This window comes from Ceratotherium simum, chromosome 18 (assembly GCF_057802395.1).
Source record: "Ceratotherium simum simum isolate JZ-2026a chromosome 18, ASM5780239v1, whole genome shotgun sequence".
NCBI classification, from domain to species: domain Eukaryota; kingdom Metazoa; phylum Chordata; class Mammalia; order Perissodactyla; family Rhinocerotidae; genus Ceratotherium; species Ceratotherium simum.
In genome coordinates, this window is record NC_141917.1 from 1,141,994 (window position 1) to 1,166,184 (window position 24,191).

The window sequence follows — 24,191 nt, forward strand, 5'->3', positions numbered from 1 at the left end:
AGGTTGTAATATTAGCACAACCTCATAGGGAGCCAGAGACCAGGATAGTGGCGACCATGCGAATCATCCTCCTGGCCTGGCAAGTGTGTGTGCACGTGTGTGTATGTGTGCACACATGTGAACGTGCACAAGAGCCTGCACACTAGCTTGTTAACCGCTTACTCGTTCTCCCCACTTTTCAGCGCACCTGTTGTTTTACAGAGGGAACATTGGTGGACTCTGTAACTGAGATTTGACGTTAGAGAGTATCCAGATGGGCGTGTGACTGCATCAGAAAAAGAATCAGCGTCATCCGGGGAGGGATATGAAGGTTCACCGGCGCTTTACTTTTTTGGGAGGTCAAAGCATCTGCGTTTGGAGGAGTGATTATTCTATCACGTTAGGAGGAAACACACAACGCACGTAGCTCACATTGCGGAAGAAGGGTGAGAATGGACACTGGGTAGCTGAAGGGACGGACAGTGCTGGTCACTATCTGGAGCTGCGCTCCTCTGGCCAGGGGCTTGCTCTGTCGCTCTCCTGCAGCTGCTTCCGGTGCATAAGCAAAGGGGGCGGGGCGGAGACTGGGGGGCGGAGACTGGGGGCGGGGGCGGAGACTGGGGGCGGGGCGGAGACTGGGGCAGGGGCGGAGACTGGGGGCGGAGACAGGGGGGGGCGGAGACTGCGGGGGGCGGGGAGCGGAGGGGCGAGGGGGCGGAGATGGTGGGGAGGAGACTTTGGGGGCGGGGGCGGAGACGGGGGGCGGAGACAGCGGGGGCGGGGGCGGAGACTTCGTGGGCGGGGCCGGAGACTGTGGGGAAGCGGACTCCAGGGATGGGGGCGGAGACAGCGGGGGGCGGGGACGGCGGGGTGCAGAGCTGCCTTTCCTCTGCTCCCGCCTCTGCAGGAGTCTCCGGGCCCCTCGAGTGGCTTCGCTTTTCCCGAGGGCCCGCGTCTCCTTAAAGCGGGCCTCACTCCGGAGGGCAGGAGAGCTGAGCGCCCAGCGAAGCCGCGGCAGCGCCCGAGGCGGGCGGCTCGCCCCTTCCTTCCGTCCTGCTGAACTGGTCAGCGGAGTCGCAGCAGCAGCTTCCGGCGGGCGCAGCTCTCAGTGTGAAGTCTGAGCGTGTCTCCGATTTAAACCCTCTTTAAAAAAACCAAATTTAACCAATTTCTAAGGCAATGCCCATTTATTGCATTAAAAAGGGCAAATGCCTAAAAGCACAGAGAAGTAAATAAAAACCCCTGTTGCATGAATGACCATGCATTGGTTTGCTGTGCATCCTTCTTCCCTCTGACCGCGTGGGGCCAGGCCTCACACACTCACTGCAGCCCGATTCTTGGGCTTATTGCTGTGAACGTATCGTCAGTGTTACTCCAGTCTTGGAGCCGTGGCTACCTTACCTTGATTTTTCATGTAAGGTTTTGCAATTGTAATACAACAGCTCTGTTTCTTTTACTTCTATTTATAACTCCTTTACTGATTTAATTACAGGACGGAAGCCAAGATCCATTTTCTCTGCACAACAAGCGTCTTTAAGCCGTGTGCGTTTAAATCAGAGAAACTACAGAAATCAACTCCCAGGCAGGCAGGCAGCCATGCAGGTCCGAGTTCTGTAGGATATTAGCCACTACCCACAGGATATCAAAACAGTCCAGACCTTCCCTTTGCGTCAGGAAAGCTTTTTCTATAAAATTTCAATTATCGTGTTTTCCGAACGTGCCAGAAGAGCACTGGGAACCTCATCTTGATCAGCTGTCCAGTCACAGCCTAGGATGTGTCTGTTGTTTTTCTAATTAAAAAACCACACACAATAAGATACATCCTCAAGTTTACGTTTTATTCATTCCATCGAGAACCCCTGGTCTCCCACACGCGCCCAGCCCTCGATCTCGTGCCCAGCGGGACCCTGCAGGTGGGGCCGCGCTGCACCTGCCCCTCTTGTCCTCATCTCACAGGAAGGGATTTAACTCAAAACTATGTACATTCACAGTTCTGAATGCCCATGGGCGCTACATTGCTACAAGAGGGAAAGGGAATGAGGAGGGACAAACATCCATTCAAAGTCTGTTTATCAGAGATTTTTTTCCTGAAAATGCACAGCAGCATTTCATTCAAAAAACTCTTCATCCACAGACATGAAGGACGGAGGCCACCATTCCAGCCCCTTCCCTCAGAATATCTTAGTCTATTCACCTCCTTCATTGGTCATTTGTAGGTTTTTCTCTTTTAAAAAGGACCATTTATGCATCTATAATTATAAAATCAATTACTGTTGGCTACCACGGCTGCACTGGAATTCCTTTGTGTCTGGCGAGCCAGGGCCCTGGAGTCGACCGCAGTGCCCATCCCCGCCGCGGCCTGGCTGGCAGTGTGTGGTTGGAACAAGGCAGAGGGTCAGCGCCACAGAAGTTAATGTCCCTCCATTTCCAATATCTATGGGCAGAAACGCACATCACGCACACCTCGAGGAGTCAGCACACATTTTCCCTGTACTTCTAGCCCTGGGGTCACTTTCCATAGGGATGCCACCAATATAAAATCCAATTCATCTTAGAAATTCAAAATGAATTTTTTTCCCAAACAGACCCAGAGGCTTGGTTTTCGGGAACAAGCCAGGGTCTGTGGTAATAATTATTGTGCTTTAAGGACAGGTGTCTAGTGATGCCGAGAGGAGATGAACCAGGTGACCAGTGTCACTTTCCCCGTGCCTGGAGCACCTCAGACTCAGAGAGGGGACCTGAACCCCATGGTCGTGGACAGACGACTTCCCTGTTGTGGAGCTGATGCCACCCTTGTCGCCATGGCACAAGGCTGTCGCCGGACACCCTCAGCCTGCTGCCGTGCTCTCCACACCGTTCCCTCCCACGTGGCTCCTCTGTCTTCAGAAAGGCAGGTCAGCCAGACACACGGGCGGCTGTTTCCCCGATCTTACCCAGAACCCATGCAAAGGGGACGACGGTCCACCTCCACTGGGACCTGCTGTGTCTGTCCTGAGCCTTGAGGGATCCTCGCTGCGATGCAGCCACACCCGCCCACCAAGAATCGGGATGCCCGTCTGCACCCCCTGCTGCCCCGTTCCCCAACACTCAGGCTTTGGCTGGGTCTATGCTACAGAGAAGTGGATCATGTGACGTGGAAACAGAAACACCAGGCTGGCAACGGGTATAAAGTGGGGGCTTGAGGAGCACCCGGGAAGGGAGAGGGTCGCCCGGATGGGGAGGTGTCTACCTGGTGGACAGGCTGGAGAGAAGGTTAAGTCGAGGCCCACACAGCCTCAGATTCTACCAAAAAAGGGCCCGTGAGAAGATATTCTCTGACCCTCAAAGGAAAATGAAGTATAAAAACAATTTTCTTTTGTTTTTTAAAAAAATGTTGAATGTTTCCTGAAGTATCTAAATGAAGTTTATAAAATGCGCATGAGCTCCCACAAATATAGAAACTTTAAAAACCAGGTGCTGGCCCTGGGCACTGATGCCACACTGGCCGGCAGAGACTTTGTGCCGGAATCAGGCGCGTGACGCGTGTCCTCTTTTGAGAGGACTTCACGTGTGCGCAGGGGCTGGCGGCTGTGCGTGCTGCCAGGAGTGACCGATGAGGAGGTTAGGAAGGACTGAGAGGGACAGTGAAAATCAGGAGCCTCTAGGGAGAACAAGCCCCTGTCCCCCGGCCCGAGAGAGCTGCCCAAAGGGAGAGCGGCGTGCAGGAGCCCAGGGTGGGTGAGCGCGTGTTTCCCCGTCCACCGCTCTGCTAGGCACTGCCACACGCCGGGCTCTTTGCAAAGAAACAGGGTCAGAACCACCCCCGGGTCTCCCAGAACTCGGGCCTGAGGACAGCAAATGTCTGTGGGGGAGTGGAACCCGGGGGCTGTCACAGCAGATGGGCTGGCGCCATGTGGAGGCGGCATGGCCTCAGAGCTGGGGAGGGAGAGGCCTCGTCTCTCCAGATCCTTCCATCCTAGTCCAGTTTCTTACGAACAGGCTTCTTCCCAACATCTGAGTTTTCAGGGCTGAAGTCAACACAGAAGCCGTTGGGGGTTGGAGCCGGGGGAGGCTGTGCACGGCTCTCAGAACACGTCTGGTCGGGGTACAGATACTCCTCTGCAAAGTCGGGGTGCATTTCCGCAAGCCTGTTGAAGTCGGCTGGAAAGACAAAGGCACCCTTGGTTACTGGGACGTCTGGGGGCCAATGTCTGGAGTCTGGGGGCTCTTTTCCCCAGGCCTGTGTGGGTGTCACCTCACCCCCCGGGGAGGGCTGGACTCTGTTGACGCTTCTGGAGGTGAGGGGAGGAACCAGACAGGGAGATGAGCAAGACAACCAGACAGGGAGCAGGCCGCCCGCCCACACTTCAGTTTTGCTGTGCGCTGAGTCTTGTGAAAACAAAGGGGTGGCTACTGTGTCCTTCACCTATTCCTGCTTTGGGGAAATCTAAAGAAATCGCAGGATTTTGCACTCAACGGTCTACTCTGGGCACTCAGTGCGTGAGGGAGGCACTGTCCATCAAAGGAGCTGTTTTAGGGGCAGGATGAAGCGTTCAGGCGGTGACCTGGACTGCACGAGGCAGGCACTATCGGTGGACACGTCCACGCTCTGGGGAGACCAGGCACGCGTGGGGGTCACCCTCTAAGCTGGTCATGGGACCTGAGTGGCCTTGGGCCCTGTGTCGGGGTGGCGAGTGCTCAGGGCCCCCAGGGCTTGGTGACACTCAGGGCCCGGGTGCAGGAGACGGCAGACTCCAGGTGGCTGCAGGAAAACACAGATGTTCCCGTGTGAGAAACCAGGAGCAGCTTTTACTGGAAAAGGTCTGCAGTGGGTCAGCTCACTGCAAACGTCAACCACGAAACCCAAAGGCACGGGGGCACTGCCGACTTCTAACACAGACACACACACATGCATGCACACACACACACACGCTCGTGTCTGACATTTGGGCACAATTTTAAAAACACGGCCAAAGAAGGCATGAACAGCCACCTTTCCTGAGCAAACATCGACTCTTTTTTAGCAAGAATATGCATTGATTTTGAAATATGCACGCCTGCCAGCAGACTGAGGGGACTGCCTTCCCGGGTCCTGCCGCCCCAGCCCCTCCTCCACCTGCAGTCCCTGAGGATCTCAGCCCTCCACTTTGTGTGGCTACAGGTGACAAAGCCAAAACCTCCCGGGAGAGGAGACACCTGCAGAGGTCACTCCTGATGGGGGGACGCGGATTCTCTCCTCCATGGGGACCCTGACTGTGGACCCCCGTGGGCCACCTGTCCCAGCCTGGCCTCGACATGGGCTGCCTGCAGCCCCGGGGGACGGCGTCTATTGTGGGGCTCTGAGCTCTACAGCAGGCTTGGAATTTGCTTCTAGGAATTGCCTGCAGAAATGAGAGTCGGAAGCTCCCACCTGCCCCGGCCAGGTTTCGGGAAGAACCTTCCTCCTGAGAACTTCCATGTTGCACGAGAGGACAGGGCGGCCTGGTGAGCACAGGTGGGCAGGGACTCCATTTGGGACCGCCGCCCATCTCCTGGGGACACGCTCCTGCACAATTGGGCCACCCTCCCCTGCTCCCGGGCCCACTCACCAAACGTGATCTTCTCCTTCTCCTCCTGGTCAATGGCCCGGAAAAGGTCGGTCACGGCCAGTTCCGCCACCCCTAAGGCGGTCTTGAGGATGCTGGACAGGGTGTCCTCGTCTACGCTGCCATCCTCCGGTGACCCGTACATCTGCAAGCCAGAGGTCAGCGTCACCCTGCAGCCACCCCTCTGTCCTCGCCCCCGCCAGCACCACTGTCCAGGGCGGCCCACTTCTCCTCAGGCGATCCGGCTCCCCAGCAGGCCCTGATCCCACTGCTCAGAGTGCCAACTGATCCCTAGGGAGTGCTGGCGAGCGTGGTAGACACACTGTACGGTAAGTACCAGACTTTAGTCTCTGATGCCGAGGTGTCCGTCTGGAACAGACATCTCGCCCGCCCTACAACACGGCTACTAGCAGGACACCCAGACAAGGAACCCGGCCGCCCGCCCAGGGGAGTCTCCAGAGTCGCTGTGGGGATGGTCTGCTGGGGTTGGAAGTGAGAGGAAGGGGCTCTCTGAGCAGCCAGACCAGAGGCCTCCTCATGTGGACATCAGGCTCTCAGGGGTCTGGCTAATGTGAGCTGCACCTGTGAGACACACCCACTCTAAGACCCTGACAAAATCATGTCTCCAGGTGGGCAAAGCCTGTCCAGCTCCATCCCCGGTGACAGTGTCCTGGTGAGGCCAGCCCCGAGTGCAGCCAGGTAAATCTGCAGGGGGCCAGGACCCCACCACAGCCTTCCCCAGACTCCCTGCACAGTGGTGAACAGCCTGGCTCTGCACAACGCTGGGCCAGGCAGCTCCTTAGCTCTCTAAGCCCTGCCTTCCCTGGTCAAGAGGCTGATTCGGAGGCTGTGCTGGGAGAGTCAAGGGGGCGTGGGGCTACCAGTCTTACTCAGGTGCCCCGGGACTCAGGAGGACCCCACTCCACGCCCCTCAGGAGGAAATCGACTCGGGGGGGCATGGGGGCATCTTTATAAACAATGGCTAGTACAAACTTATGTGAAAGTAGCAGTAAGGCAAATAGGAAGTTTGCCAACATAACAAGGGAGACAGAAACGGGTCACAGCTCTGATGTGAGCTGTCCCACTGTCTCTACAAGTCAACCCACGTCAACTCCCCACTTGCCTTGAAGGCCAGCTGGATGGTGTCCAGGGTCTGGGACGGCCGGCAGACAACAGACAAGGCGACCACGTACTCCCGCAGGTCCATTTCGCCAGCTCCGCTCTGTGAGAGAGAGACGCTCTCAGGCGACAGCCCAGCCACCCCCACGTGTGGGAGAGCCAGGGTCTCATCTGCTGCGAATGGCAAGGTGAGCTCCACACTGACTTGACAGCATTTGTCTACAGGAAAATATCTTGGAAGAACATTTACAACCAGCGGGTTTCTCCAATGTAACTGCACCCCATACGCTTGTGGAGGCCATTACAATTAATTTCCAAGTCGATGACCTGCCACAGGAAGCTGCTCGAGAAGGTACTGGCAAGGTACAGCTGTCACCTGCCAAGGCTTCGCTAAAGACAGACAGACAGCAAACAGCGATGCTGGTGTCTGGGCCTGGGAACCTAGTCTGCTTGTGGCAAAACAGGCAGCACACAGAATAAAGGCGAGTCCCGGGCTGTGTGTGGTGCTGAACACCCGGCACCAGGCCAGCTGCGGACGCAGAATCTGTGTGAAACACCCTCAGCGGTGCAAGAGCTCACGCGGACGGGAGGCTGCTGTGAGTGAGCGGGCGGCCACAGTGAGAGGGATGAGCCACAGGGTGGATGAGGAGGGGGAGGACTGGGGCCAGAGGGAGGAGGCCTAGTCAGAGAGGAGGAGGGAAGGAGGACCGGGGGCAGAGGGAGGAGTTCTGGTCAGAGAGGAGGAGGAGAGGAGGACCTGGGGCAGAGGGAGGACTCCTGGTCAGAGAGGAGGGGGAGAGGAGGACCTGGGGCAGAGGGAGGACTCCTGGTCAACGAGGAGGAGGGAGAGGAGGACTCGGGGCAGAGGGAGGACTCCTGGTCACAGAGAAGACTTCTGGTGCCATCGTCCACCTCTGTGTCTACCATAGCCTGTAGGTTATGGGTTGGGGTGGACGAGGCACACGGGCGCCTGGCGTCTTCTGAGGGGAAATGTCAGCCTTCCCCACCATGGCCCCAGACTCCACTGTCGAGCTGAGGGTCAGTTGATGGTCTCGGGAAGGAGCTCGGGTGCCAGGCAGGGCGAGTTCACATGTGGCCCCCAGCCTGCCCGTTCAGGCTCTGGGATGGTCTCGCCTCTGGTCTGAGATCCTCTGTGAAGCGGAGAGGGTTCCTCCCTCATGAGACCCCTGCATCCTCGAAATAGTGGAACATGAAAATGCACCCTCATACCGAGGTGAGATGCCTGGAGCTCAGTGATGGTTGCCAACAATGCATCACCAGGACACGTCCCAGGCCACAACACGTCACTGTTTCTCGTTTCAACCCGCTCCAGGTGTCAAAGCGCCCTAGTGAGAATGCAGCCCCAGCTGTGGCTCCGACAACAACAGAAACTCGCACCCTCGACGCACGTAACAGCCGCCTTTACGTTCATCTTTACATGGGAGAGGGCTGCTTCTGGATCAGCCCTCTGGTCAGAAGAGGGAGAACACACCGAATTCTGTGCTGCGAGGCTTCATCAGCAGGAGAGGGTCAGGTGATCTGCATGGTCTGCAAGCTCACAGAGGGTCTCCACGTGCCCACGTCACTCACTCGATCCTCCCTGGTCTACCACAGCCCAGACACGCTGCTCACTCCTCACTGCCATGCACAGCATGCCATGTTGTCACATGGAACACTCAGTGTTGTCACACGGAACATGCCACGTTGTCACACAGAGCACGCCATGTTGTCACACGGAACAGTGTTGTCACAGGGAACATGCCATGTTGTCACACAGAGCACGCCATGTTGTCACACGGAACACAGTGTTGTCACACGGAACATGCCATGTTGTCACACGGAACACTCAGTGTTGTCACACAAAACACATGATGTTGTGCACATGGAACATTCATGTTCACAGCTGAAAGATGCCCGCAACACACACCCTGCCGCATGACCAACTCCTACAGGACCCAGCACAGGTATCCATACTGCAATACAAACACCCAGGAGTGGCAGCATGGCAGGTTTCTGGCTAACCGTGGCACCTGCCCCGCCCCATGCTCTGCCTCCTGCCCTCCCCGAACCCAGTAAGGCCACTCCACGTCTCCAGGGCCGTGGCGATGTGAATGCTGACTCCTGGTTCAGCCAGACATGTGACTTGACGATGCGTGGAGGGTGAGAGGGGAGCGGGGGCTATACCAGGAGAAATCCCCACGCACCAGACAGAGGCCGATGGAGAACCTCCAGGCCAGTCTAGAAATGCTGCAGACCCTGCTGAGCTGGGTCAGCGGAGGCCTCCAGGGAGGGGCCCTGGGCCGGCATAGCTGTGTGGTATCATGAGACCTTCTAGCGATTCGCTTTAAAAGTCCCCAGGTGTTTTTATCAGCAAAGGTTAATTTAAATTTCAAATTTCTATGTGCATTTAAAAGTGCGGGAGAAAATACCCCAAATGACAGGGTGGGAGGGTAGGATGTGCCAATGAGGGGTGGTTTTCCTTCTTTACTTCCAAAATGATCTAAAGAATGTTTACTTTTTTTTTTTTTTTTTTGGTGAGGAAGATTAGCCCTGAGGTAACATTTGTAATTTTGCTGAGGAAGATTGGCCCTGGGCTAACATCCGTGCCCATCTTCTTCTACTTTAAATGGGGGACGCCTGCCACAGCATGGCTTGACAAGTAGTGCGTAGGTCTGCGCCCGGAATCCAAACCGGCGAACCCCGGGCCACCGAAGCGGAGCATGTGAACTTAACCGCTACGTCACCGGGCCTACCCCAAGAATGTTTATGTTTTAACAAAAACAACCTATCCTTTGAAAAGTCGGAGGTTTTGCCACCAAGCCCTCTCCTGGGGTGACAGCCCTACCTCGTCAAACAGGGAAAACATGTCCTCCAGCGTGTCTGAAATGGGGACCTCCAGGAAGGCTGCAAACTCCGTGAGACCGATCTTCTCTCCCCTCTTCATCTTCGCGCTTTCTGCATATTTATCCAGATCTTTTTCAAGTTTTTCTGGTTTTAGGCTAAACAAAAAAAGAGAGAATGATTTTTCAATAAATTACAGGATGCTAACAACAGGAGACTGACCGTTATGTTTTAACACCCAACAAAATATTAAAATTACTTATTGAACAACTGGCAAGTTCATTTTCAGGAAGAGGTGTTCTAATACTTTGAAGGCATGCAATGTGTTTGCCTCAGTGTCTACACAAGCATTTACACCCCCTCACACGGGCTCCCCCCACCCCTCCAGGAGGTCAGTCTGTAAGCTGTGACGGTCCCCATAAAGCGACAGCTGGTGCCAAGCATTAAGGGTCTTAAGTTACTTCTAAGTGGATTGAAGTTGGTATTTGAAAAAAACCACAAAACCCTGAGGACAAGCACTAGGAACTCTCTCCAGGCGGCCCTGGGCGCCCGCTCCACCCCCAGCTCGCTTGTCAACAGGTGCCGGGTGCAGACCTCATGGGGGCCTGAGGCGTCTCCGTCTGTAAGAAGCATCTTGGCAGCGCTTCCCAGGACGCCCCGCACTGCCGATACAAATCACACTTTGCTGTCACCTTTGTCACCTAAGCCCACAGCCTGACGCCCGTCACAGTGGCAGAGGGAGCTCCGTGTCTGACCAACCGCTCGTGAGTAAGAAAAACCAGCAAACTCACCCCAGGCCCCTCACCAGCCTGGCAAACTCCAGAAGGCAGGTGTCCGCGGGGAGGCGAAGCTGTCCTTCTGCCAGGGCCAGCTGGCAGTCCTCGTACGTGTAGTCGGTTACGGGAACGCCCAGGGCCCTGCGCAAGAGGGAGGGGGGCACCCGTCAGCTGGCCCCCCGGGGCCACAGAGGGCTGCTTGTGGCGGCCGCAGGAGTCGGCAAAGGCCGTTAAATGACAGAGGTCCCCCCACAGGCCCTTCCCTCGTGGCCTCTCCTGAGCCAGCTGCAACGGCAGAAATCCACCTCCTACAAGCCCTGCATCCTGCTCTGTCCAGGAGGATGTGCACATTCAAAGGGCGACTCCTCCCGCTGGGGGATCTAAGGCATGGTCCACCTGTGGCTTCGGTGTTTTAGTTTTGTAGCCCCCATAAAACTTACTCCAGTTAGACATTAAAAGAAGAAACTGATCTGAGTACAGGTGGTGTCCAGAGCGGAAGTGAAAATCATGGAAAGAACAAGTTTCCAGAGGAAAGGCGTCACCCCCTGGCTGACATGTGGGGGCAGCTGGAGAAACGGGCAGCTCTGCACGAGAAGAGCTGGTGCATCCACCGGCGCTCGGCTGGAGAAGGAACTCCAGGAAGGTGAACACGCCAACAGCAGCAGAATGAAGCCAACACGTAATTTAAAAACCAGACTAAAACACCCACAAACGTGAAGACGCCTGAGGAGCAGGCAAATCCTTCTAAACTCCCGTTCTCAGGACTCCTGACTCAGCCGTTGAGTCGCTCGTCCCTTCTGCCTCCTGTTGGCAGGGCAAAGGGTTTCTAGCAATTCCGAGAGAACGTGCTGGGTGAGGGAAGAAGTGCACACGCAGCACATGGGCCTGTAGCTAAAGGCTGGACGGGAGGAACACGCCCAAGACACGGCGTAAACCCACCTCCTAACCCCCGCTGGTCCAAAGGCTCGCAGCCCCTCCTCTCTCTTAACTGGACGAGGGCAGGCTTGTCCCCTGAGCTGTTCCCATCTGTGACTGACAAACAGGAGAAGCCACCCCTCCCTGAGAGGAAGTGGCTGCCCCTGCCCACCCTGCCAGAGTGGGGCCTCTGTCTGTCCCTCCCCAGGAAGGGGCGTCTGTGGGGCCTGCAGGACAGGACAGACTGGCCAGGGGAGCTGGAGGAAAGTGGGGGAGACATAGCACCTAAGCCACAGCCCTCACCCAGGCACTCTTCCACAGAGCTGCGTCAGGTTCCATGAAAAATAACCTCTTCCTGACTATTACAGAACACACATTCATGGTAGGGAATTTACCAAGTACAGAAAACCACCCCCCCAAAACTGAGTAGGCTTTCAATCATTTCGACAGCAGTTCCCTGTTGCCATGACAATGCTCTGTGCAATCACGTCATAAGGAAATAGGGACTTTCAGAAGTCTTTTTTCCATGGCTGTTAGAATTCCCCTTGGCTAGGGCTGGCCTGGTGGCATAGTGGTTAAGTTCACACATTCTGCTTTGGTGGCCCAGGATCCACCGATTTGGATCCTGGTGCAGACCTACTCACCGATCATCAAGCCATGCTGAGGCAGCGTCCCACATAGCAGAGCTACAACTCTACAACTATGATACACAACTATGCACTGGGGCTTTGGGGAGAAAGAAGGAAAAAAAAAGAGGAAGATTGGCAACAGATGTTAGCACAGGGCCAATCTTTCTCAAAAAAAAAAAAAAAAACAACAGTTATTCACTGCATTAACAACAACAAAAAAAGAATTCCCTGTGGCAAACTTGGGTGTAATCATTTGCGGAAAGAAGCCAGAATTGTAAGGTGGGACAAGGCCAGCTTTACAGGATCCCTGCAAAGCTCGCTGGGATCCTGGCCCCTCCGAGGTGCACACTCAGGGGGACTAAGGACCAGGGAGGTGACAACCCACCTCCACGTTTCTGAAATTCTACTGCAGCCGCTGAGGCATGGAGGCGCCCAATGGATTATCTGCCCTTTTCCATTGAATGTATGACGCTCCTCCTCCGTTAATATAGATAGTATTTGACATCATATAAGTTTCTTTAGGATACGTATTTAAATATATTTTTTTTGCAGGGAAAGCTTCGCCCTAAGCTAACATCTGTTGCCAGTCTTCCTCCTTTTTTCTTCTTCTCCCCCCACCCCGCCACTTCCCAAAGCCCCAGTACCTAGTTGTGTGTAGTTGTTAAGTTCTGGTTCTTCTACGAGAGCTGCTGCCACAGCACGGCCACTGACAGACGGGTGGTGTGGTTTGGTGCCCGGGAGCCGAACCCAGGCCGCCAAAGTGGAGTGTGCTGAACTTAACCACCAGGCCATCAGGGCTGGCTCCTGAAAAAATTTTAATAGTTAATTTATTTGAATGTGTACTAAAAAAAACTGCACCTAAGCTGTCAAGCCTGCAATTCCATGGACACTATTTCTTTATCAAGAGTCTGAACAAAGGTGCCATTGAGCACCCTGACTTCCCAAAGGCCGAGATGGTCAAGACACCCTGACCACTGGCTGCTCCATGTGTGTCCTGGGGTGTGATTCAGAGAAGGAGGGAGGCAGAATTCCAGAGGGGGTGCCCAAGAGAAGAGAGGGGCGTGTCTGCTGGACTCTGCTCTTCTGAGGCACGTGCAGACAGCCTGAATGCCGTGATGAGTTCTAGCTCACGCGTGTTGAGATGAATGCGTGATTCTGCTCAACATGGTCTCACAGACGCACTGCAGTGGGGTCACGATGTGTGTACAGTGAGGAGATAGAGCTCATTTGAGGACCCTCAGTCACACAAGGTTAGCAACAGCCCCCATCAAGACCCCTCCGCAGCTAAGCAGACCCCCCATGGGTGACGCTCACTGTCAGAGCTGCTGAGCACTGAGACCCTCCTGGCACCGCGAGGGCCGAGCTCAGAGGCAGCCCCTGCTGCCCGGAAGGAGAGAGGAGGAGGGCGGAGAGGATGGGACACAGAGGGAGGAAGGCCATCAGAGGGGTGGCAGTGGAGCTGACGCGACCACTCTCGGAGACAACTGGGAATCACGTGGAAGTGGGAAGTGAGACTATCCCGAGAGCACACTTGCTGAGTAAGGAGCAGGAGTTATCGCACATGAGGAAGTGTGCAAACACCACACTGAACTCAGTAAGACGGAGCAAGAACATTAATAAACACTGTGTGGGGAGAGGAGAAGTCAAGCTCGGGGACATGCCAACCCGATCCCCCAGCCTGCCCGGGCGGCACTCTGCCGACAGCTCCGACGCCTGCCTCCATCGGGCCCACGCGGACGTGGCACCCAGGGAATGACGGCTCTGGGTATATTTGAAATTTGTAGAACGAAGCGACGATGAATCATCTTCCCAATAGTGAATAAGCAGAAATGCCACCCGACAAAAACAAGGGGCGTAAAGTGTACGGCCAAGCACACCGTCGCCAACGCGCAAGTCAACGCTTGCTCATTTGCTTTTGCAAAACCCAATTTTCCCAACGCTATTGGCTTCTTAATAGCAAAAGAGGAAAACAGGAGGCAAACAAGAGTGCTGAGCCAGACTTAGGGGCGTCCAGGGCATTGGGCTCCCCGCACACTCTGACTCAGTTATGGGAGAGGGGCGCTCACTCACTCGGCCATGACACGCCGCACGTTGGTGGCGTACAGGGCGGGGTCCTTCTTCTCCTCCGCAGACGGGCTGTACACAGGAAGGAACTGAGCACAGAGAAGGATGTGTTACTTCCATGAGCATCACAAGACACCTGCCTTACCAAGGCCACCATAAGTGACAACCACAAGTCTGACAAAAGTAAGATCGGTCAAAGCACTTCCCATTAGAATTTTCTTTGAAGCTGTCACACAGGCACACGCACGCATGCACAATGCATGCACACATGTGCACGTACACACACGTGTGAAAACTCACAACCCACCATTCCTCACCAGGAGTGCCCGCTCCCCTGAAATGGAAGCTCTTGCTTGCCAGCGCATTGTATTTCTAATTGCACACAGGGCCTTAATCTTTAGATGCAAAGGAACTGCGTGTGTTTCCATTTCTAAAGGTCTCAGTTTGTGTTGTAAATAACACAACAAATTATTTCTACATGAAAGGTAGACTATTAGTAGCTTTTTGACATCTACTGCCTTTTGAGATTACAATACATCATCCCATGGACACGTCTTTGCATGAGCGATGCTTATACAGCGTTTTAAATGAGTAAGTCCCACACACTGCTGCCACCCTCGCGTGCAGAAAAGGCAAAAGACCAGCACCGAGCCTTTTTTCTTTAAAGCGGATATTTAAGAATACAGGAACATGCTGAAGTCCTATCAATTCTCATCATATAATTCTAATCTTTCTCTTACATTTTATTTATTTATTTATTTATTTAATTTTTTGTTTATTGCGGTAACATTGGTTTATAACATTGTAAAAATTTCAGGTGTACATCATTGTACTTCTATTTCTGCATGGACTACATCATGTTCACCACCAAAATACTAATTACAACCCATCACCACACACATGTACCGAATTATCCCTTTCACCCTCTTCCCTCCCCCCTTCCCCTCTGGTAACCACCAATCCAATCTCTGTCCCTATGGGTTTGTTTATTGTTGTTTTTATCTACTACTTAATGAAGGAAATCATACGGTATTTGACCTTCTCCCTCTGACTTATTTCACTTTGCATTATACCCTCAATGTCCATCCATGTTGTCACAAATGGCTAGATTTCGTCGTTTCTTATGGCTGAGTAGTATTCCATTGTGTATATATAGCACAGCTTCTTTATCCATTCGTCCCTTGATGGGCACTTAGGTTGCTTCCAAGTCTTGGCTATCGTGAATAAGGCTGCAATGAGGGGTACAGGGGTGCATGTACCTTTGCAAATTGGTGTTTTCAAGTTCTTTGGATAAATACCCAACAGTGGAATAGCTGGATCATATGGTAGTTCTATCCTTGATTTTTTGAGGAATCTCCATACTGTTTTCCATAGTGGCTGCACCAGTTTGCACTCCCACCAGCAGTGTATGAGAGTTCCCTTCTCTCCACAACCTCTCCAACACATGTTGTTTCCTGTCTTGTTAATTATAGCCATTCTGACGGGCGTGAGGTGATATCTCATTGTAGTTTTGATTTGCATTTCCCTGATAGTTAGTGATTTTGAACATCTTTTCATGTGTCTGTTGGCCATCTGTATGTCTTCTTTGGAGAAATGTCTGTTCAGGTCTTTTGCCCATTTTTTAATTGGGTTGGTAGTTTTTTTGTTGTTGAGATGCATGAGTTCTTTATATATTTTGGAGATTAAGCCCTTATCAGATGTATGGTTTGCAAATATCTTCTCCCAATTGTTAGGGTGGCTTTTCGTTTTGTTGTTGGTTTCCTTTGCTGTGCAGAAGCTTTTTAGTTTGATGTAGTCCCATTTGTTTATTTTTTCTATTGTTTCTCTTGCCCGGTCAGATGTGGTGTTTGAAAAGATGTTGCTAAGACCGATGTCGAAGAGCGTACTGCCTATGTTTTCTTCTAGAACTTTCACAGTTTCAGGTCTTACATTCAAGTCTTTAATCCATTTGGAGTTAATTTTTGTGTATGGTGTAAGGTAAGGGTCTACTTTCATTTTTGCATATGGCTATCCAGTTTTCCCAACACCATTTGTTGAAGAGACTTTCTTTTCCCCATTGTATGTTCTTGGCTCCTTTGTCAAAGATTAGCTGTCCATAGATGTGTGGGTTTATTTCTGGGCTTTCGATTCTATTCCATTGATCTGTGTGTCTGTTTTTGTGCCAGTACCATGCTGTTTTGGTTACTATAGCTTTGTAGTATATTTTGAAATCAGGGAGTGTGATACCTCCAGCTTTGTTCTTTTTCTCAGGATTCCTTTAGCTATTCAGGGTCTTTTGTTGTTCCATATAAATTTTAGGATTCTTTGTTCTATTTCTGTGAAAAATGTTGTTGGAACTTTGATAGGGATTGCATTGAATCTATAGATGGCTTTAGGAAGTATGGACATCTTAACTATGTTAATTCTTCCAATCCAAGAGCACGGAATATCTTTCCATTTCTTTGTGTCTTCTTCAATTTCTTTCAGAAATGTTTTATAGTTTTCGGTGTACAGATCTTTCACCTCTTTGGTTAAGTTTATTCCTAGGTATTTTATTTTTTTTGTTGCAATTGTAAATGGGATGGTATTCTTAATTTCTCTTTCTGCTACTTCGTTGTTAGTGTACAGAAATGCAACTGATTTTTGTATGTTGATTTTGTATCCTGCAACTTTACCATATTCGTTTATTACTTCTAAAAGTTTTCTGGTGGATTATTTAGGGTTTTCTATATATAAAATCATGTCATCTGCAAATAGTGACAGTTTCACTTCTTCCTTTCCAATTTGGATCCCTTTTATTTCTTTCTCTTGCCTGATTGCTCTGGCTAGGACTTCCAATACTATGTTAAATAGGAGTGCTGACAGTGGGCATCCTTGTCTGGTTCCTGTTCTTAGAGGGATAGCTTTCAGTTTTTCACCATTGAGGATGATATTAGCTGTGGGTTTCTCATATATGGTCTTTATTATGTTGAGGTACTTTCCTTCTATACCCATTTTATTCAGAGTTTTTATCATAAATGGATGCTGGATCTTGTCAAATGCTTTCTCTGCATCTATTGAGATGATCATGTGATTTTTGTTCTTCATTTTATTAATGTGGTGTATTACGTTGATTGATTTGCGAATGTTAAACCATCCCTGCATCCCTGGAATAAATCCCACTTGATCATGGTGTATAATCTTTTAACGTATTGTTGTATGCGATTTGCTAGTATTTTGTTGAGGATTTTCGCATCGATGTTCATCAGTGATATTGGCCTGTAATTTTCTTTTTTTGTGTTGTCCTTGTCTGGTTTTGGTATCAGGGTAATGTCAGCTTCATAGAATGAGTTAGGAGCTTCCCCCCCTCCTCAATTTCTTGGAAGAGTTTGAGAAGGATAGGTATTATGTCTTCTTTGAATGTTTGGTAGAATTCACCAGGGAAGCCGTCTGGTCCTGGACTTTTATTTTTGGGGAGGTTTTTGATTACTGTTTCGATCTCCCTACTGGTGATTGGTCTATTCAAATTCTCTACTTCTTCTTGATCCAGTTTTGGAAGGTTGTATGATTCTAAGAATTTATCCATTTCTTCCAGATTGTCGAATTGGTTGGCATATAGTTTTTCATAGTATTCTCTTATAATCTTTTGTATTTCTGAGGTGTCTGTTGTAACCTCTCCTCTTTCATTTCTGATTTTACTTATTTGTGCCTTCTCTCTTTTTTCTTGGTGAGTCTAGCTAAAGGTTTGTCTATTTTGTTGATCTTTTCAAAGAACCAGCTCTTGGTTTTATTAATTTTTCTATTGTTTTTGGTCTCTATTTCATTTATTTCTGCTCTGATTTTTATTATTTCCCTTCTTCTACTGATTTTGGGCTTTGTTTGTTCTTCTTTTTCCAGTTCTTTTAGGTGCATTGTTAGATTGTTTATTTGAGATTTTTCTTGTTTGTTGAGATAGGCCTGTATCGCTATAAACTTCCCTCTTAGAACCGCTTTTGCTGTATCCCATAAATTCTGGCATGTCGTATTTTCATTTTCATTTGTCTCCAGGTATTTTTTGATTTCTTCTTTGATTTCTTCGTTGACCCAGTCGCTGTTCAGTAGCATTTTGTTTAATCACCACGTATTTGTGGCTTTTCTGATTTTCTTTCTATAGTTGATTTCTAGTTTCATACCGTTGTGGTCAGAAAAGATGCTTGGTATTATTTCAATCTTCTTACATTCATGGAGACTTGTTTTGTGGCCTAATATGTGATCAATCCTGGAGAATGTTCCATGTGCATTTGAAAAGAACATGTATTCTTCGGTTTTTGGATGGAATGCTCTATATATATCTACTAGGTCCATCTGTTCTAGTGTGTCGTTTAAGGCCAATGTTTCCTTATTGATCTTCTGTTTGGATGATCTATCCGTTGGTGTAAGTGGAGTGTTAAAGTCCCCTACTATTATTGTGTTACTGTCTATTTCTGTTTTTATGTCTGTTAATAATTGCTTTATATATTTAGGTGCACCTACATTGGGTGCGTAGATATTTACAAGTGTTATATCCTCTTGTTGGATTGTTCCCTTGATCATTATGTAATGCCCTTCTTTGTCTCGTTTTACAGTTTTTGTTTTAAAGTCTATTTTGTCTGATATGAGTACTGCTACCCCAGCTTTCTTTTCATTGCCATTTGCGTGGAGTATCTTTTTCCATCCCTTCACTTTCAGTTTGTGAGTGTCTTTAGGTCTGAAGTGTGTCTCTTGTATGCAGCATATATATGGGTCTTGTTTTTTTATCCAGTCAGCCACCCTATGCCTTTTAATTGGAGCATTTAGTCCATTGACGTTTAAAGTAGCTATTGATAAGTATGTACTTACTGCCACTTTTTAACTTTTTTTTTTTTTCTCAGTGTTTTAGTAGTCCTTCTCTGTTCCTTACTTCTTCTATACAGCATTGATGGTCACTTTAGTTTGACCTCTGTCTGAAAGCTGTACTCTTTAACTCCCCTCCTCCCTCCTTTTATGTTTTTGATATAATATCCAACCTCTTTTTTGTGCATTTGTATCCATTACGTTCTAATCATGGAAATAGATAATTTTTTCCTATTTGTGGTCTTCTCTTTTCCCCTTAAATCAGTCCCTTTAACATTTCTCGTAACACTGGTTTCTTGGTGACAAACTCCTTTAATTTTTGCTTATCTGGGAAAATTTTGATCTCTCCTTCCATTTTGAACGATAACCTTGCTGGGTAGAGTATTCTTGGCTGTAAGTTTTTTCCTTTTAGCACTTTAAATATATCGTGCCATTCTCTTCTAGCCTGTAAGGTTTCTGCTGAGAAGTCAGCTGATAGCCTTATGGGGTTTCCTTTGTATGTAACTTGACATTCTCTTGCGGCTTTTAGGATTCTCTCTTTATCTTTAATTCTGGACATTTTGATTATGATGTGTCTTGGTGTGGGCCTCTTTGGGTTTATCTTGTTTGGGGCTCTCTGTGCCTCCTGTACCTGGATGTCTGTTTCCTTCCTTAGGTTAGGGAAGTTTTCATCTATTATTTCTTGAAATAGATTCTCTGCCCCCTTGTCTCGCTCTTCTCCTTCCGGGACACCTATAACACGGATGTTAGTGAGCTTGATGTTGTCCCAGAGGTCCCTTAGACTGTCCTCACTCTTTTTAATTCTTTTCTCTTTTACCTGTTCACCTTGGGTAATTTCTTCTAGTCTTTCTTCCAGCTCACAGATCCGTTCTTCTGTATCCTCTACTCTGCTTTTGAGTCCCTCTAATGAATTTTTCATTTCCAGTATTGTATTCTTCATTTCTGATTGGTTCTTTTTTACATCTTCCATTACTTTGTTGACATTTTCACTGAGTTCATCTATTCTTCTCCCCAGATCAGTGAGCGTCCTTAACACTCTTTGTTTGAACTCTCTGTTGGGTAGGTTGCTCATTTCTGTTTCACTTAGTTCCTTTTCTGGGGTTTTGTCCTGTTCCCTTACTTGGAATGTATTCCTTTGCCTCCTCATTTTGCCTCTTTCCCTGTGCTTGTGTCTATGTATTAGGTAGGTCAGCTACGTTTCCTGCTCTTGGATAGGTGACCTTATGTAAGTGATGCCTTAGGAGGCTTCCAGTGTGCTTCCCTCAGTTCTCAATGTTCCAGGGGTGGCCCCTATGTGGGCTACGTGTGTCCTTCTATTGTGGCCTGTTAGCTCTCCCTATAGGCGCCCAGGGAGGCTGAGTTATGCTCCTGGCCAGCTGTTGTAATGCTCAGCTGCTTGTAGTTGTTGTGGGCCCTTCAGTCTCTTTATCAGGTGTGGGGAGCCCCAGCACAGTTGGCTGCAAGTTCTAATACCACATTTGTGTTGCAGTATTTCTTTTAAGTGAGTAGGCCCCCAGTGTGGCAGGTTGTTAGGCTCAGGGCCTTACAATTGCTGTAAACCTCTAGCCTATTAGGTCTCTTGTCAGCTCTCTGAGGATTGCAGCTGGGTGGGGCTGCCCTTAGGCACAGGAGCACCCAATTGTTTCAGGCTTTGCAAGGTGGGGCAAACCTCCTATGTGGGTCTTTGAGAAGCACAAGTCTTCTGCAGCTGACAAGCCCTGTTGCCCACAGGTCCACACACACAGTCAACACAATCCTGCCCCGTGTGAGCGCCCTGACCTCCCCAAGCGGACCCAGTCTCTCCACGGCGGGAGCCCCACACACTCCGCCACCACCCCACACTCTCCACCCGCTCCTTGTGCACACCCTGCCCTGCTCAAGTCAGCTCAGTTGCCAGGCTGCAGAGAATCCAGTCACCAATCTATGCAGGCCCACACGTTGCCTGAGGGCTTGTTGTTGGGTGGGGCCAGTCTCTAGGGTGGGCTGCCTGCCCTGGCTGAGCTGGATTAAATCGGTGCTCTAGTGGGTGGAGCAGACCCTGGGCTAGCAGGTCTCAGGGAGAACTCCAATGGCGTCTGTGTCAGCACGCTCACACCAGGCCACAACAATGGCCGCCGCCAATGTCCCAGTCCCTGGAGAGGTCTCACCCCTCACCGAGATGCACTCAGGGCCTATTAGGTGAGTCTCTTGTCACCGAAGCACTGTGCACCTTTCTTTCTGGTGATTTTAGGATGCTTTCTGGAACGGATGAGTTTGTGCGTGGGCCCTTTAAGAGCCAGTTTTAGTTTCTTTGTGAACCGGGTTTTCTGGGGGTGCTACCCAATGCTTTAGTAGCAGGCACAGTCAGATATTATGCCGCTGGTCTCGATTGTGCTGGGTCCACAAAATGCCCACAGCGGGGGCGCTCCCCGGCTCAGGGCCCCGCGCCTCCAGGGAGGCTGCGTACCTGTGAGCTGCTCCCGGCGGCCGTGAAGCTGGCGGCTTGTGAAGGCGGCGTTTTTCCTCTCCAGAAGGGAGTCTCTGCCTCTTCTACCTCAGTTAGGATTGTCCGTTGTTGCAGGAGTTCCTCTTATCCAGTTTTCAGTTCTGTCTCAGGGGTAATTTTTCCACGAGTAGTTGTAAATTGGCTGTGTCCACGGGAGGAGGTGAGTTCAGAGTCTGCCTACGCCGCCATCTTGACTCCGCCCCCTCTCTCTTACATTTTAAAAAACTAAATTGCAACAGTTCCTCGCATTAGCACTGGTATCTCATAGGAGTGACATGAGTAAGACATTTAGAGTGATTTCACAAAGCCACAGCTTCTTCTCGACTCTTAAAATTAGGAACCAGGTCTGAAACAGAGCGTTCACGCCGGGAGGCCCGGCCAGTGCCAGCGTGTCTTCTGGAGATCCTCGCTCCACTGGGGCTTCTGGGCCACCCGCGGATGAGCCACATAAAACATCCTGAGTGGCGGGCCTGCCACCCTTGGACTCGGGCCAGGGCTCTCTCAGCTGGGTCCTTGTAATTAAGCGGCTTATGTTCTACTGAAGTGAAAAACCTGGTTGAAAGCCGGGATCATTTGTAAATTCAGTATTACACTGTAATATTTATCAGAAGGTAGCAAATTGTTTCATTAAATAATTTAAGTTGCACATGACTCATCTTTAATTTTCAGGTGCAGGAGTAGCATGCTAATTCCCTTCATAAGAAAATAAACTCTATTCCTCATCCACCCAAATAAAATTTACAGGCTGCACGAATGTGACTGTGTTTGATTTAGCCGAGAGGATGGGCATCAGGACTTGAGAGACATCCAGTGGGCTGAAAACTGGGAGGCAGGCTACAGATCTGACCAAGTATTAAACAGAGGATGACAGTATGACAAATTTAGCAATACGAATTCAGGAGTATTAGTATCAGGTAAAAATAAAAGCCAAAAAACCAATTCATAGTATGTGTGCCAATTTTATATGCCCTTAGGCTATGCTAACCATAATAAAAGAATGATGAGTTTAGCTTCCTTGTTGATTTTAAAAATCCTATCTGAATGGATTTGAAATCATGCAAGAGACACAAAGTAATTGATGCAAAACCACTGGGAAGCACCTCTAAGGAGCAATGAGAAATGGAGAGTTCAATGCAAGACAGATAACATGAAACACTGTATCTGTACAGACATCAATTTGACATTGTATAACATTGCATCTATATAGACCCAACATAACATTGTATAACATTATATCCGTACAGACCTTAATATAACATTGTATCTACATAGACAATGCAACATTGTATAACATTGTATCTGTACAAAGTGTCACCATAACATTGTATAACATTGTATCTATATAGACAATATAACATTGTATTTATATAGATCCCAACATAACATTGTATAAAATTGCATTTATACAGACCTTAAAACAACACTGTATAACATTGTATCTAAATGGACCTCAATGTAACTGTCTAACACTATATCTATACAAACCTCAATTTCCACTTGATTGTGAAACTGACACAGCGTGAGCCACAGGATTTCCAACCTTAAAAACGAATAGATTCACAGCATTGGTTAAAAGATTCTCAATTCCTTTTAGTGAAATTACTTCCAATTCTGGAGCAAAATCTCCACACGCCCTTTCCCCGTAGAGGGCACTAGTGGGCAGCTAATTTTCCTTCAGGAGGGGGATGCTGAGCTTTCCTCAGCCAAATCCGAACCTTAAGACACAGCTATGAGTGACGCCACTTTTATCAAATAGTGGTCTTCACTGTTCTCATTAAAGACACCCACACCTGCAGCTTTGGTCTGCCCTGCAAGCCACCATTTCCCAAGTTTGTCCTCTAGCTCAGGAAACCTTGTCCACCTGATACCTGTCCCCACCCTGGCTGTCTCCTGGCATCGGACTGGACAGGCTCTGCACCATGTGATCCCCAAGCCTGGCTCCTGGAGTTCCTGATCTCAGAACCAGCATTACCACCCTTTTGTTTGCAGGAGTCGGAAATGGGGAGACATTTGAGTCCCCTGTCCTTGGGCCCTCACTCACTCCCCCAGATAGACAATCCCCCTCATAACTATTTGTACCCACCCTACTTCTGCCTTGTCACTGCCAGCCCCAAGCACAGGCCACTCCTGAAGGAGCCCTTCCCAGCCCTTCTCCCAGCTTCTACCTCACTTCTCACCGCCTACCCTCTGCAGTCCAGCTTTGGAAACATTATCAGCTCCACTCGGATATGCCACCCCTCAGGGCACCTCCCCAGAGTCCTGTTCCAAACCCCTTGGCAAGGCCTGGGGGTCCCAGGAGGGCTCTGCCTGGCCTCATCAAACACCACCTCAAACGTTGGACCCCTGGAGACCCGTCGTGCCTGGAAGCCCTGTGCCTTCCATGTAGCTGTGGAAGGGGAAGCTGCCCGGAGCTGCATCTGTCTTTACGCAGGACCCCAGGAAGGTGACGTGATGTAATCCGTGAGTCGACAAACACAGGTGGGAAGAGAAGAGTTCTCACGGTTACCTCCCCGCTGGGTGAAGACATTAAGTCCCGGCACCCAGGAGGGTGAGAACAGCGGGTTTGTACACTTAGTTTCCATAGTCGGCTGAGGCTAATGCTGTCAAACAGCAGCAGGTCAGCGTTCAGAGCTTTCGAATTTGCTAAAAGAACCGGAGTGCACGGCAGTCTCCTGAGCGGCCCTGTGCCTTCCCAGGAGGACAGGACAAACAAGACATTACAGGGTCTCACTTACGCTCCAGGGCCTTGCCACGTCCACGTGATAGTGTCCTAGGGGCAAGAAGGAGAGAATGAATCACAACTGAAGTCAGGTGCCAGAAGTCCCCACATGTGCTTCGCGGGCTCTTCCCTCTGCAGGTGCGCCTGCCCCCATCCTGGCCTCCATCCCGGTCCCTGGCCCAGACCTTGTCCCAGCCCACCTCTGACCTGTCCTCCCAGACCCCCAAACACGCTCACCCCTCCTCCCATAGCTCCACGGTCACAATTCCAATGTCTGCGTAAGAGCCAGGC

At 50.1% G+C, this 24,191-nt stretch overlaps 1 protein-coding gene across 1 annotated transcript in view; it reads right to left on the reverse strand.

Moving 5' to 3' along the window:
• Positions 1–1,796: 1,796 nt before the first annotated feature.
• The window catches only part of LPCAT1 (lysophosphatidylcholine acyltransferase 1), a 62,153-nt gene continuing 39,758 nt past the window's right edge, over positions 1,797–24,191 (reverse strand). The window contains exons 7-14 of the mRNA XM_087443097.1: positions 23,917–23,951; positions 22,667–22,721; positions 13,894–13,976; positions 10,295–10,420; positions 9,508–9,661; positions 6,667–6,765; positions 5,547–5,688; positions 1,797–4,119 (exon numbers count right to left, since the gene is read on the reverse strand). Coding sequence (XP_087299223.1) covers positions 3,935–4,119; positions 5,547–5,688; positions 6,667–6,765; positions 9,508–9,661; positions 10,295–10,420; positions 13,894–13,976; positions 22,667–22,721; positions 23,917–23,951 — 879 coding nt within the window. The 3' untranslated portion in view covers positions 1,797–3,934. The remainder of the gene's footprint in view (positions 4,120–5,546; positions 5,689–6,666; positions 6,766–9,507; positions 9,662–10,294; positions 10,421–13,893; positions 13,977–22,666; positions 22,722–23,916; positions 23,952–24,191) is intronic.